Below are 20,471 nucleotides of genomic sequence, written 5' to 3'. Positions count from 1 at the left end.
AATGAGCCTCCACTTCAATAGGACCTACGTGTTCCGAAAGATAAGGGTGAAGACGGAAAAGTACCATTTACCTCGTTTGGCTGCCTGCTGTACAGGCTGTAGATTGGTGTCAAGGCATGGATCACAGTGATTCACCAAAAACAGGTCTATCCCCTCCCCAGCAAGATACCTCCCTGGTTGTCAGCAGAGTTGGGTCCATGAAAGAATCAACACTGAAATCTGAAGAGAATGGAAGTTGTGTTTACAAGAGAAAGGTTCTCTGTGAGCCTGAGACCACATTTCTGTATAGGGCTTGATGATTGCAGAGAACCCCAGACAAGTGACTTAATGGGATTAGAAGGATGGAATGAATTTCAGGGAAGCCATATAAATGAGGTCTTTCTAGAGAGGAAGACATAAATGAACACAAGGGCTCTTGAACCAATGAAGTAGCTATAATCTTTCCCTGACCATCTTGATGCAATGAGAACTAGTTACCTGAGTGACCCTGAACTTGGAAAGCTGAGAAAACATTCCCCATGCAAAAGGCCCATTTTGAGAAATTTCCCTTAAATATGATTTACTAAGTGGACTAGAGAGGTTCTCACTGGAAGAACTTTGAAGGCCTGAGAAAAAAGGGAAGTTTGTGGTTGCCATTTGTGAGCCATAACTAAGTTATGTGTTTATCTTGGACATAGGCAGATCATCTAGCATATCTTTCTGCCTCCAAGCATGGCCTTCCTCTCCACCAGAGAGATAATGCTTGTACTCATGAATACCCCTGTTGTTTTAGAAATGCTCACTGATATTTTGTGTAGGAACCACAATGAAGACCCTTTACCAGTTCTGTTCCAGAGCTATACACACTTTAAATACCTCCCTAATATTCCGTCCTTGGAAATTTTAACCCAGAATGACAGAGACCTAATGGTAACTGAGTCACAGCAGAAAAGCAAAATTTTGCTTAACAATTCCTACATTTGAGGATGATAGAAAGGAAAATTTTCCTTTGAACATATGGGAAAGACAGGACAAACACCACCCAGGAGCAAATCCAGCTCTGATAGGCTGCTAAAAACAAAGCAAAAACACAAGAACTAGTCTACTTTTCCCCCAGACACGATTTTGCAAACCTTTATATGTTAGAGATATGATCTGGCTTCAGTGTGGAAGATGTTATATGGCCTCTGAGATTGCACTGGGTAGAGGCAGGGCTGTGAGCCTACTCTTCCAGTCAAAAGTTCCACCTCCTTTAGCAACAGCAATTCAGAATTCCCCAACAATTTGAATCCATAGGAAAGTACAAGTTGGATGAAGACGAAAAAATTAACAATAATTGATGAGCTCATTTGAGGTATCTAGCCATTAGACAATATTCATTCAATCCCAGCCAATATTTAGAACTTCTTTAAATTGTAAAGCTACATATTTTGGGGCAAGTCCCTGGAAAACTACTAGAAAATCTCTGGAACAAATGCCCAGAAAAGCCTCAGAAGTCTGAAGCCAGATATATATTTCAGGCAACTGTTTCCGCAAGGGCTGCTCAGTGGGAACTACAGATGAACATCTTCTTCCTACACACATATTATTTCCATGAATAACAACCAGTTACCACTGTATCCTCAAACAATGAAAACCAGGAAGGCTGCAGTATTTTGCCCATTTATCTCCAACTGGACGAGTACCCTTCCCAGACAGGCAGCAGGGTTATATATACACCATAATCTCAAAGCAGTTTGGACAAGTTTCTTATAGTCCTTTGAAAAGAGAGGTCTAAAGGGTAAAACAATGGTAAAGTGGTAGAGGCCAGGGAGGGTACTGGAGAGGCAGGGATAGGGTTAATGGGTATAAGATAAGAGATAAGAGAAATAAATACTGGTGGTCCTTTACACAGAGGGTGAGTACAGTTAACAATACTGTATTGTATAATTCAAAATATCTAGAAGAGAGAATTTTGAATGGTCTCATAACAAGGAAATGCTATGTGATCGAGATGATGGATAAGCTAAGCATCCTGAGCCGAATGATAACATAATGCATAAAATGGATCAAAACATCACACTATACCCCCATAAAGATGTACTATTACCTGTCAATAAAAAGGTAGTTTTAAAATGATGCAGAAGTTGCTAGATCTGAACAAGTGCCCACATTTTCTTTTTGGGAGTTGAACCAAAGGATGATTCAGACAGGGAGATAGGCAGCAGGGTCTAGAGAAGGAAGTCATGAGACGCCAGTTTTATTCCTGGCTTTACCCAAGACCTGCCATGTGACCATCAGCAAGCTACTTCTCAGCAGGTCTCTTAGTGTACCCTTCTCTAAAAGAATATAGTCTTCCTGTGGTCTATAATTTTCTCTGGAATTCCCTTGCAAAAAATAAATAAATAAATGAGGGAAGGGAATATATGAGGTGTACTGAAGGACTAAAGGGTGTGTTAAGCTCCTTAGACCCAGACATTTGGCAAATGCAAAACTTCCTCACTTTCCATGAAGCAAACTGGCATATTTCTGAGTTGGACAACCAATGAAGCAAGACTTTAACTTCATTTTATACAACCTGAAGTTAACAATCAATCAGGCTAAAGGATATCATGAATTAGGTGGCATTACCTCCTGGTAAATTATGAGCCCATAGCCCCACCACAGCAAGCATTTTAAAACCCAAAAAGGAAAGCAGAGGAAGCCTGCAAGTCAAGAGATATCCAGGAACTAGAACCATTCTTACTAAGGGACAGGAAGCAGACAATGAATAAAAGCAGGACAGATACCTCACATACAACAGCCAGAATGCTATTTGATCCCTAACACTTTAATTTTGTCTCAGGTTTATAAAGCTTTCAACTTATTATAATGGAGGCATTTTTCCCTCACAACTGTATAAACTTTAGCATAGAATTTAGTGAGATACAAAAATTGTTTAACCAAGTTACAAAGATCTTTAGCATCAATGTTTGCTGGAACATATCCATTCCCAGAAATGCAAAGCATCTAGGAGTTAGTAGTACTTTAGTACAATGTCAACTGACTTCCAAGGTTAATCAATGGACAATCCAGCAGCAACATTCCCTCTATTTGACATGAATAGTTTAGTGTTGCAGTCTAGTAATGTTTCCATCAAGACTGATAAGATACATTAATTGTATGCTTCATAGTTTTGGGGCTCCACTAATAACTGACAAATTCACCCCCATCACATAACTACATGCTAAAACTAATCATTAAGCCACAGCAAAGATCATGGTCAGTACATTCTCCTGACATAAATTGGGTCTTATCCTATCCCAGACTTACCAAGGCTATTTATTTTCCCAAACAAATATGCCAAGTCCAACAGCAAAAGGTATGACCATGAAGATGCACTTTTGACCTAAGAGGGGTACTTAGGACTAAGAGGGAACTTATTTCCCACTAAGTGTGAGGAGACAAGGACCATTCTCATTTCAAGATCCTTGGAGTACCTTAAAATATCTGGAATCATTTTCTGGTTCTTCCAAAAAAAAAAAAGTCTTAAAGCACTCTAATATATATCTCACAAGCAGGATTAAGTATATAGTAAAACTTGGAGGGTGAGGGCAGTCATGTTATTATATAAGTGAATGGAAATAGCCCCGTGATCCTAGTGATTTCCTATTCTGTAGCAAAAGAGGAACTTGCAAGCAAAGAGAAAAGAATTCAAAGTCCACTCACATCAGCACAACTGTTAACTAGAAGCAGAAGATGACCCATTCTTGTTGGAAGATTGCACAAGTTGCCAGTTCACCAAGATGGTAGCCCAGTGCTCTTTTTTTCCCATTTCTCACACCCTTAGACTGACATGCTACCTGAGGAAAACATACCTCTTCTTCCAGCTTTACCACCTTGGCCTGGGCATTGCTCAGGGCCTGGTCTCGGATTTCAATGTGTCGCCTTTGGTCCTCGTTGGTAGAACGGGCAGTGGCCAGCTCCGCTTCCAGCTTCTCCTTCTCCCGCTGGCTTTCTTTATCTGTGAGGACAAGAAACATCAGGACTTCCATCCCAGAGCTGGCTCAAAGCCTTATGTGAGCAAAATTGAAAAACTGGACCCATTTGACATGCTACTCTTCTAGCACAGAGATTAAAGAACCACTATACCCAAGATCTAGACTATCGCACTGACTCTACCACTAACTTTCTGTGTAAATTAAGAAAAGTCACTTAATGGTCTTTGTGCAGAAGTAGTGAGAAAGTGGATGTAAAAGTCATGAAAAGTATGAAGCATTATACAAAAAAGGATAAATACATATACACATATATAGGAAGAGAAAATTAGCTGTCTCAATTTTTTTCTTCAAAATGTTCTTGCACTGAAAAAAGAGCAATTGAGCCCAATAAAATTGTCCCCATTGTTTCCTCATCACAGTATATTAAATAGATCTAAAAATGATATTTCATAGCCAGGCATGGTGGTATATGCCTGTAATCCCAGCATCTCAGGAGTCTGAGACAGAAGGATCTCAAGTTCAAAGCCAGCCTTAGCAATTTAGTGAGGTCCTAGGCAATTTGGCAAGATCCTGTCTCTAAATAAAATCCAAAAAGGGCTGGGGATGTAACTCAATGGTCAATTGAGTATTTCTGGTTTAAATCGCCAGTAGTAAAAAAAATGATATTTCATAACGTGGATAAAATGTCAAATCCCACCCTTTACACGCTAATATTTTTTTCCTGAGATGAGTTCTATTTGACAACACATCATCTCCAGGGAAATCCTAATCCAAAACCATCCCTAACATAGCCCACTTTATCTCAGAATTTGCTCCTCTTGGAAAGTCAAGGTCTTTAAACAGTGAATGAGATAAAACTAGAAGCCATGCTATGCTCTTTCCCACTCTTTCTCCTGCAGCATAGACTGGGTGTGGTGGGATTGTCAGAAACAATAGGGAGGAGTTAGAGGGAAAACATCAGATCAGAAACATCAGGATCAGAGGAATACAGGCAAACATTTCACCCCCCAAAATATCCTCTACTTGAGACTCTTCTCTTCTGATGAGTTAACAGTTAAGTCTATCAGAGTTTGAAAGTTTAGATTTTTTTTATAGTAAGCTGATATACCTGGGTACTTGCATATGTGTGTATATATATATATATATATATATATATATACATATATATATATACACACACACACATGCCATGTATATATATGTATATACATACATATGTGTATGTACCGGTATAGATACAATATATGACTTTAGAATGAAAGACTTTAAAATTATGGTACTTACCAATAAATGAATGGAAATAGAGAATACCATGCTAAGCCAAACTCAGTATTTCACTGGTTGAATGGTTTCTCTCATATATGTAAGTCAGAGCAAAATAAAGGAAATGGGGAGGGAAGGATAGGATAACACAAAGAACCAATCAAATACAAATTAATAGATGAGTAAAAGGAAGTCTAGAAGAGTAAAGGAAGGAGAATGGGGAGGGGAGGAAGGACAGGAGGGAAAAGCGGGAGGGGAAAGGGGAGGATCATGAACTGAAATAGATTTCCAGGCGTATATTAGTTTTTCAGGATGAGCCCAACTACTATGTATAACTATAAAGCTCAAATAAAAAATAAAATTAAAAAAAAGAATGAAAGAGTTTAGTGGGCCCATAATGATCTTTTTGGCTTGGATTTTATAGAGAGCTCAGTTAGGCGACACCTATATCATGAGGACTGAAAAAATATCTATAGATGGATACAAGTTGTGCATTCTAATAAATTATACAGGTTTATATTTAGTCTCTAAACAAAGCTCATATTTTGGTCCATATATTACTCTTATCTCAACTGCTTTTTTATATTGGCTGTCCCTTGTTCTAGTACCCATAGCTGATCAGAACACTTGAATATTCCACTGGAATTGATTCTCACTAAATCTCAATAAGGCAATTCTTATTACTCCCAAATAGATTCTATTGCTTGGTCCTAACTTTAGGTGTCTGTTATTCATATGAGCTCCTGAAAGTGTTGATTCTATTAGTTCAATGGTTAGTCACATTCAGGAGTAGATTAATATATATATATATATATATATATATATATATATATATATATATATATATAAGTGCAATACGTAAACCACTAAAGAGTCTCATTAAGAAGGATAAGTGAGGGCTGGGGTTGTGGCTCAGTGGTAAAGCACTTGCCTGGCATGTGTGAGACCCTGAGTTCAATCCTCAGCACCACATATAAGTAAATAAATTAAATAAAGGCCCTTTGACAACTAAAAATATTTTTTAAAAAAGTAAAAAAAAAGAAGGATAAGTGAAAGATATAAGAATTGAATGGGAGAAAGAGCCACAGAAATAGAGAAAATTAAAATAACCCTAAGAATGTTCTTTTGACACTGTTTAAATAAAAAATGAACATCTGGCTGAAGTGGTATGCTTTTTTCTGAGAATACATATCTGCTAAAATCTGTACCAAGAAATGAAATAACAAATGAAATGATGTTTATCTTAGTCATGCAAGGATGGTTCAATAAATATCCCAGTCCTGAAACTGTTCTGAGAAGTTTAAACAGGATCAAGATTCTAGCCCTTACCATTCCTTAATTTTGTTGACTTGAACATTTCAGTTAATCCAACTGTCAACAATGTCCTGATTTTCCTTCATTTAAAACAGAATAACAGGACCTCAGTTCTCTGTTGTGGCATACAAGTAACTTAGAAGTCACCACTCTGTCCTAACAAAATTAAAAAGCTGAACAAACTGAAATATCAACAACTTTACTTAGATCCATCAGAGAAGTAAGTTCACAAGGCAAACTTCTGTCCTCAAAATTGGAGAGACAGACAGGTGGATACAGAGAATCACAATTTACCAGATTAGAATTGCATGAGCAGGAAGCTTTGGAGGAACCAGTAGAGAATTAGGAAAACCTGGACTATAATTGATGAATTGCTGGAGGCTTGGTGTGGACAAACCTGAGAGGTAACTCCAGAGACCCAGTCATAATGGAACTTCTATGCTTTTGTGAACTTTTACATCTAGGAGCTTGACCAGGTTCTCACAGTGAAGATCAGAGAAAAATTACCTTGTGTTATCAGCAGAGCAGGGGGAAAGTAACCATTATGAAATATGCCACAGCATTCTGTTTTTCTTGAAAAGGCTTACCCTTAAGAGAAACTACTTAGCTCTGCCTAACCTATTGGAATTTTTTTCCAGATCCTAACCAACCTGGGATAGAATAATACCCAACTCCAGCCTGTTCAAGCCTTCTGTATGAGAGAAGAAAATACCCAACTCTAGCCTCTCTGGCCATCCTGCAACCTTCTTAGGAAGGGAACAACTGAGAAGCACTCATGAGGTTTACAATTCAGAGGCACAAGCCTACTAAAAGAGCGAGACCTAATCATAGAACTAGAGAACATTTCCCTTCCCCCTCCACCTTACCACCACATCAGAGATGCATACTATCCTCAGAACAACCATACATGGCCTGTATTATTCAAGCATGTATTTACCACGGTCCCTCTTACCCCATGCAGCATGTCTGCTATTTAATAATGACAACAAAAAAAATGACAAGACATTAAAAGGCAAAACAGTTTGAAAAGATCAAAACCAGAGCCAGATAGGCAAGACCGCTAGAATTATCAGATCATGAATTTAAAACAACTATGATTCATATGCTAAGGGTTCCAATGGCAAAAGTAAACAGCACGCAAGAATAGATGAGTAATGTAAGTAGAAAGATAAAAATTCAGAGAAAGAATAAAAGCTTCTAGAGATTAAAATGGAGGTAACAATAACATCTTATTTAACCTCATGATATTTGTTAAGGATCAAATGAGATAATGAGTTTATTTAAATGAAAGAAGCATCAGAAGGCAAAAAGAAACACCAGAGGAACTTCCTCCATAAAGAGAATCATCATTATCTCATGACTAATAATGAAAAGGAATCTGCAGCTTCAAAATATGCCTTTTTCCAGGAATGGTGTTGCAAGCCTGTAATCCCAGCAACTGGGGAGGCTGAGGCAGGAAGATCACAAGTTCAAAGCCAGTCTCAGCAACTTAGCAAGACCCTTAGCAAGATCCTGTCTCAAAATAAAAAATAAAAATTGCTAGGAATGTGGCCCAGTGGTTAAGTGCCACTGGGTTCAATTTGCAGTACAAATACACACACACACACACACACACACACACACACACATAAAATGAATATATACACCTTTCATTGAGATGTGACAGATTCGTTATACTAATTTTTAGAATGAGAAGGTTGAGACTCACTTGACCTATGTTTCCGAATTTAGGATTACATTATAGCTACGGGGGACCATGACATAAGTAGTTATGCCTTTCTAGGTCCCTCTCCTCTTAACTAGGACAGCTCTCTCATCAGAAACTCAGGTAAGTAATTTGGATTTGGATTTGGAGGTTGAATGTCCTTCTCCTCAAGACCTTGAACCTTAAGAGAAACTTTCACAAAGTAGCCTCACCCTACCTTCTCACTGTGACTTTACATACATCTGTCTGAGCAGATGTACCTTGGAAAGAAATGTACATTTGTTGCTTACTGTGTACCAAGTATTGTACTGGCCTAATCCTCAGAACAACCATACAAGACAGGTATTATTGTCTTCTCTATTTTGCATATGAGGAAACAGAGATTTGGAGAGCATGACGAACATAAGGACCCACAATTGGTAAATAAGGAGTGGAGCTCTCATTTAAGCCCAACTTATTCTACACTCTTTCTACTATACCCGACTGACTTCTGGGTTGAGTTGCTTTGGACTCTCTGGGATTGCTGAAGCACACACCCCAGAGAGACTTTTCAAAAAGGCTTTCTTTCTTTCTGCCATAGTTCCAACCATGCAGGGCCCTGTTGATATCCAAAGGTAAAAGAAATAAAGGAAGCCAAGAGTCATGCTCTCTTCCCTGTCTAGTTCTAGAGCTATTTGACAGTCTTTCACCCTGCTGATAAGGTAGTTTGATCTAGTAAATTACCACATTTTATAAAACTGTAGCAGAGCTTCTAGGACACCTGAAACACCATCTCTACACAGAGAGGAGTGCAAACTATCAGATCGAGGGCAAGAATCCATATGTTTTGTTTTGTTTTGCTTTGTTCTGGGAGGCTGCCACCCTCTTTCTGTCACTGAACTAGCTTCCAGGGCAACCGTGACACCACAAAAGCAACTTCACAACAATTCACACTGGGCATCCATGACACCAGAAAAACGACATTCCTTGATCTAAGACTCCTGACAAAGGAACAGGAGGCAAAAAGAAAAAGAGGAAGAAAAACTCTGTTCTGAAGCCAGAGCACAACAGAGCAACCCAGGCAGGGAGGGGAACTTTGTAAATGAAGATCAAACAAACTTGTAAAAGCTGACTGGAAGCTACACAGAATAACTTGAAAGGGTCATTGGGAGGCCCAGCAAAGACGGAAGATTGACAAGTCCCCACCAAGCACAAGTACAGCAGGGGCTGCACTGGGGGAGGACGGGATGGGGGGAACCAACTTTGGGCATCTGCAGAAACGAGGGCATTCATCTGTTTCCTCCCAGCTTACTCTCCCTGTGGACTCAATCTATTATGAAGTTTTTATTGCTGCTTTTATTATGGCAATTGGAAAGAATTAGGCATTGTCTAACTGGGTGGAGTTCATTAGGGACCGATAAAGAAGAGGATTAATTCATCATCAGGGTCCTAGGAGTATTTTCAGACAAAGGAAACTCTATTCTGAGGAAGACAAGAGTTCTGCCTGCCCTATACCCTTCAATTCTGCAACAGGAGTCACTAGTTCAGGCCGTTGCCTCTAGCTACTCTTGCGATCTGCCAAAGTGTGATAGGATACAATACTAAGTGTTTAACTAAGGAAGCCCCAACTGCAGGTTAGGCATTTCAGACACTAATCATCAATTCTGCATGTTAATATCATCTCTACCAAAGCCAGTATAGAAAACCTTCTAAGAAATCCCTTCAACAGTAAGGGATCCTGTGCTCACTGAGGTCCTCTTGGCAGGGATTCCAAGAGGTTTCTCTGGTTTAATACAGAGGAAGCCATTTAATATGATTAGATATTGTAGCACGCTGACTTCTTGGTCTAGAAGGAATAGAATAGAATCTTCCAATTTCATGTTTGACCAGGGATAAGAATCCCTACCTGGCTGTTCTCGAAAGCTAAAGAGAACTGGGCAACCATTTCACACACCTTGCTCCCATCTGCCATTCATAACCACTTCTAGAGCTTTCAGACTTACTTTTTGCAAAGAGCTGAGAGATGGTTTTCCTGGTATCCTCGGACCCTTCATACTCCTTTTCCGCAAGCTGCTTGTTGGCCGTCTCTAGACGCTCTGTGGAATTTGAAGATAGTCAACAGGGCCCCAAATACAACTACCAAGCACATGTTTGCCCTCTTAACTACTGACCTTCAGCAAAACAAGTCTGCATCTTCTTGTCATGTAGGAATGGGTGACACAAACAGAGATTAACAAACAGGAATTCCAAAACAATAGCAGGGAAGAAGGGGGTAAGGACTTAACACTTTCACTCCTCATGGCCAAAATATAGATGTAGAATTGTACATTCAATGAAATACTCCATCCCTGAATATATAAAGATGACTTTCATTAACCAGAAAAAAAAAGCATCACAGTTCTGTCAAGTTCTTAAAATCATGTAATGTTAAAGTTAGAAAGGGACCATGACAACATCTAGTTAAGTCCCTTGATTTTACAGATAAGATAACTGAAATCCAAAGATAGAAAATAACATCGCCAAGGGCAGCAGTTTTAAAGGTACTGATGGTGATTTAAAGTAGAAACATTTGCCAGCATCTTTGATATCATCAGGTGAAGGTAAAAATAAAAGAAGGGAGTGAGCCCTAGAAATAACAAACGGAATCACTATTTCAAGTTTGCACAGTCCAAAGACATGCATCTGCAAGACCTACAAAGGAACAGAGGTTGCACCAATCGTGGGGGTGGGCTAGGTGAGTCCAGGTTTATCAGGAAGAATTGCTGCTTGATTAACGGATTAGAAGGCCAGTCAGGTACATCTCCCCACTAAAGACTAAGCAAGCTTGAGATCAAATACTATTGCAGGCTCTCAATCTCTCTCTCTCTCTCTCTCTCTCTCTCTCTCTCTCTCTCTCTCTCTCTCTCTTTCTCTCTCTCTCTCTCTCACACACACACACACATCTAGCCTGGCAGAGGCCCTACAACTTACCATTGACCACACCAAGGGGTTGGATGACCCCAAAGAGCTTGATCAGATCCTCGTCAGCCCTTTCCATCACCACCTTGCAGCTTCCCCATAAATACACAGGTAGGCCCATTGGATCCCTTACCTCTCAGATCCCTGTTGAAGTCATGCATCCTCCGAATCTCGCCCTCTAGCTTGTTCCTCATGGCTTTCTCCAGGGCCTCTCTTTTGGAGGACGATTTCACCAGGTTCTCATATGCCTCCGAGACTCGCTGGATTTCTGTCTCCACCTGAACATAAAAAGCAAAAAAGGTGGTAATGATAAGAGGTTGATAGGGGAAGGTCTAAAAACATACATGAAAAACCTCAGTGACAGTTTCTCCCAGAGCCTACACACAGCCATGTTGCAAGAAGAACACAGTCAGAAAAGTTTCAAGGACGACATCCCAAGTTCAATGGTAAGTTTGGTAAGTATCTCACTGTTTCACAAGACTTCCTAATGTTTTAAATGTATATAAAATTGTATTTATATACAATGTCTGCCTTCAGAGAAGATGGTAGGACAGAATAAACTTCATAAATAGCATTAAAAATTATTTTAACTTCTGAATAAATATTTCTTGATTTTGAAAATATTAATAATAATGTATATAATGTCAGAGCATACAGGGCTTTCACATGTTTACTTCAATTTGTCCTGTTATCTACCTAGTGGAAGCAATAGGCCCTAAAAATCTAAAACTTCAACTTCATTTTTAAAACATTTAATCAAGGATCAAATAGTAATAAGAACTAGTTAAAGCACTGTGGTGTATGAATGTGAATGAGAACATTCTCTGTGTCCTCCAGGAGCTTTCAATCTAACCAAGTCAAGGAATATAGGGCAACATGCAGTTTTAGGAAAAGGTAGCACACCCTGTAATCCCAGAGACTCAGGAGGCTGGGGCAGAAGGATTATGTTTGAGGTCAGCCTGCACAACTCTGGTGAGACCCCGTATCAAAATAAAAAGGGCTGGGGATGTGGCTCAGTGGTAGAGCACTTGTCTGGCAGGCATGAGGCACTAGGTTTGATCCCCAGCACCAGAGAGAGAGAGGGAGAGAGAGAGAAGAAAAGTAGGAGTGCTATAAAACACAGAGAAGGAAGAAGTTATTCCTGATGTGGGGAGGAGAACAATTTCAGGGAGGAGGTAGCATTTAGAGTCAGATTCTCAGAGCTGGGTCAGATTTCAATGGGCAGAGGTGAGGGGAAGGGTATTCTATTCTGAGTGAGCAAATGCATTCCCAGAATGACCAGTAGCCTCATTTGGCTGGACACTGTGGGGTACACAGAGGGAAGCTGGCAAGATATGGCTGTGAAGATAGATTGGAGTCAGATCATAAAAGGCTTTTAATGCCAGGCATTTGGACTTTATCCCATAGTCAGTGGGAAACCAGTACAGATTTTTGAACAGAAATTCATGATTAGAGTTGTATTTTATGACATCCCTGCAAATCTCGTAAAATGAAAAAAAAAAAAAGAAAGAAAAAAAAACACAAAGACAAAAGGTCTTGTCCTGAATCCACCAGAATCAGGAAGAAAAAAAGAAATTAGACTCCAGAGTCTTTCTGTAACCAGTATAGCTCCACTGCACATGTAATAACCACAGAGATTATTTGCATATGATTTGTATAAGACAAATAAATCCCATGGCCTATTAGGCAATTTTCAAATTAAGTCTGATTCCTGCAATCATTCTGTGTTCCTTCTTAGTTTTCCACTGGACTCCTTAACAAAGCTCAGGGTGCTTTATGGGGAGAAATACCAGGCCACCAGAGGGAGAGTGGGGTGAAAGGTAGGGTTACCAAACAACTCAGATTCAACCTGCCCCCATCTCCAAAATCCTGCCTGAGACAGGGCTGCCTACAAATGAGGCTTATACCACTGAAAAGAGCAGACTTGAAAGTGCTTTTCTCCTTGCAGATGGCACCGAGATAGCAGCACAGAAGGTGAAAGCTAGTGAATGGCATTTAGAGACAAGATCTGTAAGGCCTGTGTCTGATGAAGCTTTTGCATGAAATTCAAGTGCTGGGTAGAGAAAATAAACATTTCCATTTGAAAGAGCAGGCTTGGTGCTGGGCTGCTCTGGGCAGTCTGGAGGGAGGGAGTGAGGCTTCCAGGTTCCACAGTATGCAACACCTGGAAGGCAGCTGTAACTTCACTCTAGGTGTTTAGACTGTTGTTTCAAGTTCTGGTACTAATTCTTCCCCCAAGCCCTGTGGAGATATGTACTCTTCATGCATTAGTCATCTTTTCATTGCTGTGACCAAAATACCCCACAAGGGCAACTTAGGGGAGGAAAAGTTTATTTGGAGCTCAGTTTCAGAGGTTTAGTCCATGGTGTCCAACTCCATTGCTCTGGGCCCAAGGTGAGGTAGCACATCATGAGGGAAGGGCCCAGGAAGGAAGTTGCTCAGCTCATGGCAGGGTCAGGAAACAGAGAGTTCTGCTCATCAGGGACAAAATATATACCCCAAAGTCACACCCCCAGGGACCCACCTCCTCTAGCCTTATCTAACCCACCTATGGTTACCACCCAGTCAGTTCATTAAAACTAGGTTAGACTGATTAGCTCTCAGTCCAGTCATTCCACCTCTGAGTATTCCTACACCAACACAGGAACTTAGAGGGGTTTTCTCATATCCAAACCCTAACACCAATAGGGCTTTCCATGACACAACTCACAGAAGGGCACGTCCACTGGCATGGTCTGAGGCACAGTAGGGTCAGGAGAAAGTGAGGGTGATGATGAGTTTCCAGATTTTGTCTACTTATTACCCTCATGAGCCTCAGCTTTCTTATTTTTTCCAGTACCATCTGGTATCTACGTTATTTTCCCCACTTTCCTTTTCCTCTTCTCCCCCTCTTGTCCCTGTGCTCCACCTTAGCACTAGTTCGGCCTCCACATCTCGTGATGCTCAGGCCAATTACACTTATTTGAAATATATTTTCATATCCAGGGGAACAAACAACAACAAAAGTTCTACATTGCTCTTTTTCCTTGTCATCCACCCCAACCCCTCAAAATTACCATGAATCCTTTGGCAAGAGGGCTTATAGAAGATCTGGGTTCATCTTTCAGTGGTAGTATCAAAAACGGATCTGGGGCCACCTTGAATGGAGAGTGTGGGGAGGGATGTCAACTATTAGCCTAATCATCCAAACTGTGTTTGTAGTGTGTGATAGAATTAATTTATTGTAACAAAGTGATGGAGGGAGGGGCATAGTTAAAATGAGAAGAGGGAAAAAATACAAAACCAGGGTCAAATCAGACAGAGGTCTGATTCCAACCCAATGAGCCCCATTCAGGTTTTAAAAACAACTGGAAAAGGGGAAGCTTTTTTAGCTGCATAAAAATACTTAGCTGATAAGCCCTCCTCTACTTTAGGACCGAGACTTTGGATTTGCAAATTCTCGGCCTCATTCAGGCCCCTGAAGTTTCCACCTGGTGTCTCCTAAGGACAGAGTTGCTCAACAATACAAGACAACCACCCCTCCCTCCTTCCCTCCCTCCCTCCCTCCCTCCCTCACCTTTAGCCTCACCTCCCTCAACAGTGCAGAAGATAGAGAGATCAAGCCACAAGAGCTCCACAATGACAAAACTGCAAGAGGCTGCCAAGGACATAAAACTCTATTCACCAACAGCCACTGGAGGCCAAGAACTAAGGTTCCTAGCTTGGGGCACTCAAGAGCTAAAGTCCCAGCTGCAGGAGACAGGACGGGCCCATGGAAGAATGTGAACTGGGGACACACACTCCTTTTTCCAGTTCCTCAGCCTAGGGCTGTCACCTGTCACCCAGCTGTGGTGCTAAGCCCCTCCTGCCCCCCCCACACAAGAGAGCAGATGTTGAATCTGAGTTGCAGGGAAGAACCAAAGCAAAACAGGGGAGGGGGGTCAGTGTTGGAAAAAAAGTTATTAGGAGAACTCCCACTAGGAAGAGTACTCTTAACCTTTTCCAGAACAAGGCAGGGCAGACTTTAACTTCTGCTGGTGAGATTTCTCAAGGAACTGTGAACTATGGTTTTATATTGAAAATTCAAATCCATATTGGTGAAAATAATAAAGACTAAAAGCCTTCAAGTGCTGGTAGGTTCTCGACTGACACATGGATTCTGGCCTTATGAAGAGGTATCCCTGTTCCCTTTGGAATTCTAGAACAACTAAGTTTTCTCTAGGGCTATGATATCTGAAAAAATATACTTTTTCCTCCCAGTATAAATGTAAAATGTTACTTCCCTGACAGAGAGGCCAAAGTTTGACCCATATCTAACCTTCGGACACAAAAATTCTGAAGACCTGCCTATAAGCAATACAGATACCCACAAGTAGAAACTTTTACGTGGATGTGAAGTCCCACTGATAAGATTTTTTGGGATACTGGAGATTGGACACAGGGGTGCTTTACCACCTCTACATTCCCAGTTCTTATTTATTTACTTATCTATTAATTGTAGGTAGATATAATACCCTTATTTTATTTATTTATTTATATGTGGTGCTGAGGATCGAACCCAGTGCCTCACACATGCTAGGCAAGCGCTCTACCACTGAGTTACAGTCCCAGGCCCTTTTTTATTTCTTTTTTTAATTGACACAGGGTCTCACCCAGTTGCCAAAGCTGGCCTCAAAGTTGAGATCTCCTGCCTCAGCCTCCCGAGTTGCTGGGATTACAGGTGTGCACCACCATACTGGCTTCCTACTAATAAGATTTAGAAGGAGACCCTAATATCCCTCAAAACTAGCCTCACCTTCTGCAGTCTGGCCACCTTCTCGTAGCATCCTTCCAACTCCTGCCGCAAGTTCCGGTTCTCATCTGAAAGGATCTCAACCATCTGCTGGGCTCTGGAAACAATGGCAAAAGGATCAGCTGGCATGGGCTGATAAGAAGCTGACTGCTGAGCACGAGGCATAACTGAATAGGCTTCTCCTGACTGCTGCTGCTGCTGCTGCTGACTCAGCCCAGGTTGGGAGAGACGGTAATGATCACCCTGGTGAGCCTGATTAGGAAGGAAATGCTGCTGTGGCCTAGGAAGATGAGCTGAGTGGTCGCCTTGGTTTGGCACCAAGGGGTGTTGTGCTGGAGACAATCTAGTAGATGGTGGAGACTGCAGCAAGGGCAAGGAACCTCCAGACGTCAGGGAAGAAGTAGGGCTGTGAGGCTGAGAGTTCCTGGCCGACAATGGCAAGGAGATGTCCTGTGGTGGCCTGGAAAACACAAAGGGCAGGCTGTGGTTAATTTCGCTCCTGAAGCACTGAGAGAGAAGGGCACAAGAAAGTAACATGAGGTTGGGTGCGGTGACACACACCTGTAATCCCAGCAACCCAGGAGGCTGAGGCAGGATGAAATCAAGTTCAAGGCCAGCCTGGGAAACTTAGCAAGACCTTGTCTTAAAATAAAAAATAAAAAGGGTTGGGGATGTAACTCAGTGGTAGAGCACCCCTGGGTTCAATCCCCACTAGGGCCAAAAAAAGTGACACGAGGAGGCTTCTGGAGCCCCCAGAACACCTGCAAAATGAGAAGCAGGCAAAGTCAGACTATAGGATCCCTGCAAAACTCTCTACAGTTCTTTTCTGGCACAACCTGTGACTCTGATCCCATGGATAATGGAACCAGATGACCTCCAAGGTCACTTTGTGAAAAATCTAAGGAATGTACAGTCTAATAAGTATTTTAAATGATTCTTCTACAAGGTAATTTTCAGGTTATTTTAAACTAAACCTAATGTTAGAAATAACATTATGTATGTGGTCCAGCATACGTAAAGATTCAAATTTAGAAAACATGTCTCACCTGCCCAGAAGGAATCAACAAATAGCCACCAAAACTTCCCTTCATCTTCCTACCTGGACCTGGCTTTGAGAATGCATACCCATCAAAAAAAAAAAAAAAAAAAATCCCTCAAAAATATGTTAATTCTTTTTACATTAAAAACACCAAATAATTCTTATTTATTCATTCCAGTTATTGGTAACTTAATAATGTCCATTAGTAGTAGTAACAGTACCAAGACTTGGAGGGGGTTACAGGCAACATCATCATACTATTTTTGATGTACTGAATCACAAAATATAAGAGCCAGAAATGCCTTAAAGAAATTATTTCATCCAACTCCATCCCTGGACAGAGGGAAAAGAAGGGAAGTAAGCCACTAAGTATTAAAGTGAGTTCGTGGTAGTGCAGGATAGAGCACTTCTTTCCGGATTCATATTTTCTGGCTATTTCCACTGCCACAATGAATCAATATCTGTGCACTGATGTTCAGATCTCCAGCTTATTACTTATAGAAAGTTTCAGAATGACAACTTTGGTACATTGCTAAATGTGGCTCTCCTAATGTGCATCTAATTGCTAGGTACAAAATACTAATACCTATAATAATAATATGTAATAAATAATAATACATAAACAATTTGTACATAATGACTATTAGGCCACTAAGGGAAACCATGAGAGTTTGTGGATGGATCACTTCCAACCAACAACACTACCAGAAAGAATATCTGTTGGTTTGCACTGAAGACAAAAAGCTTGTTCACCCTCCCCCCAGCACAAGCCCAGCTAACCTCATATGCTCCCACGTTCTGTGGACGCTTGTCCTACAGTTGATATTTCTCAATCCAGGGAAGACAGATGGCTAAGAGCATGGGATTTGGATCCCAACAGGGAGAGTTTGGAGACCTTGTCTACTCCTTGTTCAAATTATTTTTTTTTCAAATTACTTAATCTGTCTGAGCCCATTTCTTTCCTGAGATTCCAAATGAATTGCAAACATACTGAGGACTTCATATTTTTTAGCTCAATAGGAGTGACAGTCTCTTATCTAGCTCCCAATTTTGATGGGGTGACCTTGTTAGCATTGCACTTATAGGCGACCCATTTAATCTTTGCACGACTACACATAAAATTTATGGTGGAATTGAGACAAATCACCAGGAGCAATTAACTTTTATTTCTTTTTTTTTTTTCCAGTACTGGGGATCTAGCCCAGGGCCTGGTGCACGCTAGGCAAGTGCTCTACTACTGAGCTACATCCCAGCCCAGCAATTAACTTTTAACTGGCATTCCAGATGCTAAAGCACATGCCTCCCACACACACTCCAGTTACCACTATTGTTCATATCTATCCCTACAAGAATTCCTCACTATAAGGGCTTTTAACAGCTACCAAATCATTCCAAACACTTGCTCATGGATGTCAAATAACCTTGATGTTCACAAAAGCCCTCAAAACTGCTCAAACCCTGGTTCTTTCTCTCAGTTCCATGTATGCATCTGGTACATCCATATTCTTCCAATTTCCAGCAAGTATAGTGATATCAGCAAGTGTGGTGATATATATCTTAACTATATATCACCACACTTGCTGAATATTAAAGAGGACACACAAAGTACTTGGGCACAAAACAATTGACATGGTTGGTTCTCAAGATCACAACTGGAAAGTTGCTGCCGCTCAGAATCTTTCTTTACAAGAGCTGAAAATACACCCTTTTCAAAAGCTGGGGCACCATTTATAAACTTATTTGGTAAAGAGTTCCCATTTTCTATTCCGTGGACCTTCTGTTTCATCGTAGGTAAAATGGACAATGTACTCTCCTAATTCTTTGAGTAAGAGCTATTATAACGTATATGTTTTCCTAGAATTAAGATACAATATCCTGGGATTTGTTGGGGGATTTTGCAACTCTTGGGCAGAAAAGAGGGACTAAAATTTTATAATTTCAGTTTCATAATTTTCAAAATTTAAGAGAAGAATCACCACATTTACTTTTGTCCTGGTTCCCAGGATTTGAAAGCCCGAAGCCTGGGAGGTGTTCTCTTTAAAAGACTTGAATGCCCAGTTCTGAACTGGGTTTCCTCCCCACAGCTCCCCTGGGCACCATCAAGCAAATCAGTCTTTTCTTTCAAATACTTAGCCATTGGTCTCCCTTCTGCCTGGAGGCCAGAAGGCTCTTCCAGGTCCTACACAGTACATAGCCACCCAGGAGCTCGGGAAGGTGGAGGCCACGAGGTTTCCGGAAGGAGGTCTCCAGGGTCAGATAAGCCCAGGATGAAGATAAACAGAGAAAGGCAGCTGCCCCTCAGTTCCCCAGGCTGGGAAAGGAAGCAGATCTCAGCACACAGTGATGGTGGGAAAACTAAGGGAGTCCATCATTGGAAAACAAGGCAAGTCTTGGGCAGTCTCAAAAGGAAAGAAAGTCCTCCAGCAAAGAAACTCCATCTGTGCACCAGCCATCAACCCACCACCAATAAGCAGGACAGTATTAATACGGGGATGAAATTTCCCCTGTGAAGAGGAAAAGTCAGGGATCGGGGAGATCTATGGGGGATGTCATAGGAAGCAAAATATACTGAAGACTAAATAACAGTAAGAGCAAGAATAATAACAGTAATAATAAAAGTGGCAGCCATGTGAGTGGCACACTCTCCAGGTCCTTCCACCCCACAGCCGCTGGAATCGCTCCCTGCTGACACATTAACCAGGAACAACAAGCCACCCAGCAGACAATAGAATCACGTGATCCCGGGGAAGACCTGGCCTGCCTCCCTGCCACTTCCCTCCTCCTTGACATCCTGCTCCTTCCTAAGACTAGCTGGGCCTCTGGTGCGCTGCAGAAAATGGGACATGGCCATTCATGCAGGACAGAGGCCACCAACCAAAATTAGAGACCTCCCCAAAACCAGGGGCAGGGAGTGGTTCACCCACTACCCTCCCCCAGAAACAGCTTGTGAGGACACAAAGGGAAAGTAAAAGCCACTCCACTCAGCTGACATAGCACCTTCCACCCTGTAACCTCCATGACTGAAGAAAATTCCCCACCCTCCCCAGTCACACATGCATGCAAGTCCACACAACTGCCCACATGTGTGTAGGCCCACACACGCACACTGTCATCAGAGCAGGTGCCACCAACAGTCTGCAGCACAATTTATCCTCACCACCTGAATGCTGCCTCTCCCAGGCTCTGCAATGGTGAATCTGTGAATCCTGGAGCAGGCTGCGAATTCCGGATGGTTCTTCTTGCACAACCAGCTCCACTCTGAACTACAGCATTAGGTCACCCTGAGATTCCACTCAACAAGGATTTCAAGAAACCTCAGATCTGGGCATGAATTCAATAATTGAAAGGAGGTGGCTACTTTTGTAAACAGAAATGATTTAATTTTTAAAAGCAGTTGATAAATGTAGAAATCCAGGATGCAGAAAAGGCTCAGAGCACTCAGAAAGACAAAGATTCAGAAACTGTAAAATGCTTCAGATGGGTTGGCTTTGTTTCCCATCTGGA

At 41.3% G+C, this 20,471-nt stretch overlaps 1 protein-coding gene across 4 annotated transcripts in view; it reads right to left on the bottom strand.

Annotated features, from left to right (window-relative positions):
• AMOT (angiomotin) overlaps positions 1-20,471 on the bottom strand; it is a 66,566-nt gene that overhangs the window by 25,054 nt on the left and 21,041 nt on the right. For all 4 annotated transcript variants that reach the window (XM_079124832.1, XM_079124829.1, XM_079124831.1 and 1 more), the window contains 4 exons: positions 15,932-16,388; positions 11,291-11,435; positions 10,203-10,295; positions 3,816-3,961 (listed from right to left, as the gene is read on the bottom strand). In XM_079124832.1, the coding sequence (XP_078980958.1) occupies positions 3,816-3,961; positions 10,203-10,295; positions 11,291-11,435; positions 15,932-16,093 (546 nt within the window). In that variant the 5' untranslated portion in view covers positions 16,094-16,388. The remainder of the gene's footprint in view (positions 1-3,815; positions 3,962-10,202; positions 10,296-11,290; positions 11,436-15,931; positions 16,389-20,471) is intronic.

This window comes from Sciurus vulgaris (assembly GCF_902686455.1).
Source record: "Sciurus vulgaris genome assembly, chromosome: X".
Taxonomy (NCBI): domain Eukaryota; kingdom Metazoa; phylum Chordata; class Mammalia; order Rodentia; family Sciuridae; genus Sciurus; species Sciurus vulgaris.
Note: the sequence above shows the minus strand (reverse complement) of the source record. Positions and strands in the feature narration are given on the sequence as shown.